Source organism: Magnolia sinica, chromosome 2 (genome assembly GCF_029962835.1).
Source record: "Magnolia sinica isolate HGM2019 chromosome 2, MsV1, whole genome shotgun sequence".
In the NCBI taxonomy this organism is placed as follows: Eukaryota; Viridiplantae; Streptophyta; class Magnoliopsida; order Magnoliales; family Magnoliaceae; genus Magnolia; species Magnolia sinica.
In genome coordinates, this window is record NC_080574.1 from 118,974,750 (window position 1) to 118,980,393 (window position 5,644).

The window sequence follows — 5,644 nt, forward strand, 5'->3', positions numbered from 1 at the left end:
TGATGTGAAGAATGCATTTTTGCATGGAGACCTTCAAGAAGAAGTGTACATGGAGATGCCCCCTGGATGTAATATGCAGTCAGAAGATGAAAAACATGTCTGTATATTGAAAAAAGCCCTGTATGGTCTAACGCAATCTCCTAGGGCATGGTTTGGAAGGTTTACGAAGTCTATGAAGATTTTTGGATACAAGTAGAGTAACTTAGATCATACCCTCTTCTTGAAGCATAATAAAGGAAAGATTACTTGTCTCATTGTGTATGTTAATGATATGATAGTAACAGAAAATAATCCAGAAGAAAGGAATGCATTGCAGAATTACCTTGCCCAGAAATTTGAAATGAAGGATCTTGGTCTGTTGAAATATTTTGTTGGAATTGAAGTGTCATGGTCAAAGGAAAATATTTTTCTATCTTAACGAAAATATGCCTTAGATCTGTTAAGTGAAACTGGTATGACAACGTGTAGTTCAGTTAGCACTCCTATGGAAGAAAATTTGAAACTAGGCATATATCCGCATCAAGTTCCTACGAACAAAGAGCGATATCAGAGACTAGTTGGGAGATTAATGTATCTTGCACATACTCGACTTAGCGTATGCACTAAGTGCTGTCAGCCAATTCATGCACTCCCTGAGCGAAGAACATATGGATACAGTTACACGTATTTTATGCTACTTGAAGTCATCTCCAGGAAAAGGGATTATGCTTATAAAAGGAGATAATTTGGATGTCAAAGGATATATCGATGCAGAATGGGCTGGAGCAATCAAAGATAGGTAATTTACGTCAGGATATTTCACTTTTGTATGTGGAAATCTAGTTACTTAGCGAAATAAGAAACAGGCTGTAGTTGTTCTATCCAGTGCTAAATCTGAGTTCGGGGGAATGACTAAGGCAGTATGCGAATTATTGTGGATCAGGAATTTATTAAAAGAACTGTGTATTAAGCACGCCAGTCCAATGACACTATATTGTAATAGCAAGGCAACTTGTGATATTGCCCACAACCTAATTCAACATGATCGAACTAAACATGTTGAAGTTAATAGGCATTTCCTCAAGGAGAAACTAGAAGTAAAGATTATTGAAATGCTTCATGTTCTATCTCAAGACCAACTCGCTGACCTACTCACCAAGATCATGTCAAGTCGAGCATTTAATGACGGTCTCGACAAGTTGGGAATGAGCGACATCTGTGCACCAACTTGAGGGGGAGTGTTGACAATTGAAACGATTCTAAAATATCTCCAAGTTGGTGTACTACCTTGTATAGACTGATTTGATTATGTAAATATTTTAGAGATATTCTGTAAATATTTGATTAGAGATATACCTTCTCAGCTTAGAGATACTCGGTCCTAAACTTAGGATCTAAACTTTGTATAGCGGCTATTTATGCCTATCATCTTGTAGAGGAAATATATGATTGTGATACTTTTTTAACTGAATATACCTCCGAAAACTACAAAAAAAAAAAACCCTTTACTTTAATCTCCCTTTACTAACCAAAAGCCCTAAGTATGTTTTTAATATCCTAGTCACCAATTACAAACCCTTAAAATGATTAAAACCGAATCATGAAACAAAACCCGCAATTTCATAAAACTACGCAAGCCGGTTAATGAGAGCTTCGATTATATCGAGTGCCATCGATGACCCATCGATAAGACCAAAGATATCTTTGATCAGATCGATTTGGACAAAAAAAGTACTCAACGAGTAAATGGCAAAAAATGAAATTTTATCAATAGGATGGAGTGGGCTATTGATAGGATTTATAACCATTATATGGGATTGAGTAGCCTATCAATTTAATTGACAAATCTAAATACAGATAAATTAAAGACATCTAACAACATGACTACTATGTAAATGTCCAAGATCCTTCAAGTTGCCATGTCGGGCTTGAACATGGGCATATGGAATCAGCACCATTACTACATTGATCGTAGGTAGCTACTGAAAATTTACTCATGCAATTTGTTGACGGTGACTAACTTCTGAGTTTAAAAGGACATTTGAAGGAATTTAGAACATAAGAAAATATATTTAGGTATTTTTGATGTTTCTGTTTCTTTAATTAGGATATTTTTATTATTTTTTTTTTTTACAAGTAGCCAACATTATTTTTCTTTCTTGCCTACAGTTGGAATCTACTTGTCTCTCTGAAGACAGACTTGCCCGTGCTCCTCACACGCAATGTTCCTGTGGTCACAAGCTATACAGGGCTCACAGAGCTCAGCTGGGCTGCACCAACAGCGGGGATTGAATGCCTACAATTGAAATTTTTGTTGGGGCCATATAAGTTTTGTATCAGGATGATTTGGTACCTATAGTTTATATGAGTGATAATAATCCTATGAACGGTTTGGATGGCATATAAACATCATGCTTTAGGATGATTTTAACGGTGGGCATTTTTTTAACCGTTTCATATGGTGTGGCCCACCTGATATTTGGACTCCTATCATAATGTGATCTTGCAAAGCTAATGGACGGAGTGGCTTTGTCACAGGCATCTCTGTGGGTCCCACGTAACTTCCCACCACAGGAACTTCCCATGGCGGGGGCAAAGGCATGTCGTGTACGTGTCTCTCTCTTTCCCTCACTCTAAGGAGCGGATTAGGCGTCTCCGCAATCACTTGTATCGTATATACATGGGAAACGGATTGGCTACTCCCTGCCACTAGCCCGGTGGCTGATGGTCGGTGCTCTGTGGGCCCCACCATAATGTCTTTGTTTTATCCATTCCGTTCATCCATTTTTACCGATCAATTTAGGGCTTGGTCCCAAAAATGAGAGGGATATAAATCTCAGGTGGATCACACCACAGGAAAACAATAGTGATTGGATATCCACCATTAAAATCATCCTAAGGCCCAATGTACTGTTTATTTGAAATCCAATCTGTTGATTAGGTCATACATACCTAGATGAAGGGAAAAAAACCAAAGATCAGCTTGATCCAAAACCTTTATGGACCCCAAAAAAGTTTTTAATGATTGATGTTCATTCAACACTGTTTCCTATAATGTGGTTCACTTGAGATTGTTATGTACTAATTTTTGGTCTCATAATCTAAAATGATCTATAAAAATAGATGGACGGCATGGATGAAACAAATACATCATGGTGGGGCCCACAGAACACCGACCACCAGCTATTGGATGGTGGCAAGGGGAGTAGCCAATCCGTTTCCCAGGAAGCGGATTAACTGGTGTGAGCACGTGTGCCGTGCGAAGACGAGCGCCGGCGATTCTCGAGTTCCTAGTTGTCCGAACGGTTCAAAGGAGGTCAAGGTTATTTGGGCCTACAATGCTGTATTTATTATATCGGGAGAGATCCTTTCAGGGCATGAGCAAAAAACTAGTCATATCCTAAGCTCAAGTGGACCACACCACAGATAGATAGCAGTGGGGCAATGGTTCTCACCTTAAAACATTAAAAGGACCCATCATAAAGCTTATTTCCCATCCAATCTATTCACAAGGTCACACATACCTGGATGAAGAAGAAAAACAACACAAGGTCACACATACCTGGATGAAGAAGAAAAACAAATATCATATTGATCCAATACTTCCGTGACCCGAAAGGGTTTCAATGGTAGACGTGCAATCCTCCATTACCTTTTGCAGTGTGGTCCATTTAATCTCTGGATCTATCTTATTTTTCATCTCAAGCCTTAGGATCAGGTTGGATATAACAACCTCATGGTGGGATCAGCAGAACTTGGTGACGTAAACACATCAGCCAGATCGGTGGTGTGTGGTACACCAGCCAAATCGCTTCCTTCCCTTCGGCGTGATGAACATGTCTTACCCATTTCACACCGTTGTAAAAGAGAAAGATTTTGATACTCTAGCAGAGTATGATAGATTATACGCAGGCACCTAGAAGCTGCAACGATATTACGTGCAGGGTAAAGAAGTCAAATCAAACCGTCAAATAATTTGAATGTATGTACGGCGATTAAGTCAAATTAAACCGTCAAATAGCTTAGTCGGTTCAACTAAATATATTCCAACCTTTTGAATTTCTGTCTGCCTGTGTATCAACTGTCATACAGTACCAGAGCATCAAATAACTCCCCTATAAATATAAGAATATTACTCCAACCACCCCAAACCAAACTCACCATGGCTCGAACTCATTTCCAAACCATCATCTTCATCACCTTCTTCCTCATCTTCACCATCGTTGCCACTGCAAAACCCGATTTCAAGTTCAGGAAAGAGAAGATCAGCCACCTACAATTCTACTTCCACGACGTCATCGACGGTCCCAACCGCACAGCAGTCCAAGTAGCTGCTGCGCCATCAACAAACACCTCAGTTACAGGGTTCGGCGCAGTGACCATGTTCGACAACCCTCTAACGAAAGGCCCTAATCCAATGTCGAAGATGGTGGGAAGAGCTCAAGGAATGTATGCGGTCGCATCGCAGCAAGAGCTTGGATTGCTAATGAATATGAACTTTGTATTTGCAGAAGGGAAGTATAAGGGGAGTACGCTTAGCGTGCTCGGGAGGAACGCTGTACTCGCAAAGGAGAGAGAGATGCCTGTGGTTGGAGGGAGTGGTTTGTTTCGATTTGCCAGAGGCTACGCTCTGGCTAAAACGTATAGTCTTGACCCTATTAGAGCGATTGTAGAGTATGATGTCTTTGTTATGCATTACTGATTTTGGTTTGTTCTTTTGTTTTATTATTTTTATTTTTTATTTTATTTTGTGGACCCTTTGTTATATCAATTTGGGCCTAGATATTTGTTTGATTTAGTAATCAAAATAGAGTTTAATGGCCCATAGAGTTTAATTTGTGTCCCCACTTTTGGGAAAATAATAAATAAAAATTATATGCAATGGTTGCATGATAACTTGATATTTGTCTAGTGTGTCATGTGTATGTGAGAGTGGGCCACCTTGGGATGAGAATGTTATTGGGTAGGAGGAGGCTGGTGGATGATTTTGATATTGTTTATTGATGGATGAGTGGATGGGTGTGATTCTTGTGTCAGATGATTATCTTGGTGTGGTCCACCTTTTGGATGGATTGGATATTGTATACATTTTAAATGTTGGTATGAAAGAATGGCTAGATTGAAAGTTTACTAATACAACCCGTGTATGTGATCGTTTCTCTTCGTGATGTTGAAGGCACTAGAATCACTTCTTGGGAAAGGTGGTTTGGACGTATGTGATCGTTTCTCATCGTGATGTTGAAAGGCACTGGATTCACTTTTTTTGAACGGTGGTTTGGACCGTAACTATTGCCTTTCTTGGCAGAGTTGACAAACGTGGCCTTCGAATGTTTTGTGGTCCAATTTAAGGACCGTTCAACTAGGACCTCATGAGTAAACTTATTTATAAAAATGAAGCTGCTTGGCAAGGAAAGATTGAGCTTTGTTGCACAGGAAAATGATGGAGATTTCGCCACTTTCTTTTATTTCTTTTAATGCATTTAGCCTATACACATCTCCTATTCTCCACGTGTAACCTGCGCTACATGGGTGTCTTAGTGCGGCATATGCTTTGTGGGGCCACCCTGATGACTATGTAACATTTACTTTGTACATTTATTAAGTCAGCTTAGTTTAGGACAATAGCTAAAAAAGTTTAGTTTAGAACATTAGCCGAAAAAATTAA

At 39.3% G+C, this 5,644-nt stretch overlaps 1 protein-coding gene across 1 annotated transcript; it reads left to right on the forward strand.

Moving 5' to 3' along the window:
- The first annotated feature begins 4,114 nt into the window (after nt 1–4,114).
- Nucleotides 4,115–4,884, forward strand: LOC131237471 (dirigent protein 22-like). Its single transcript, XM_058235256.1, has one exon. It carries the CDS (start codon nt 4,142–4,144, stop codon nt 4,679–4,681), a length of 540 nt encoding a protein of 179 aa, XP_058091239.1. The 5' UTR covers nt 4,115–4,141; the 3' UTR covers nt 4,682–4,884.
- The last annotated feature ends 760 nt before the right edge of the window (nt 4,885–5,644 follow it).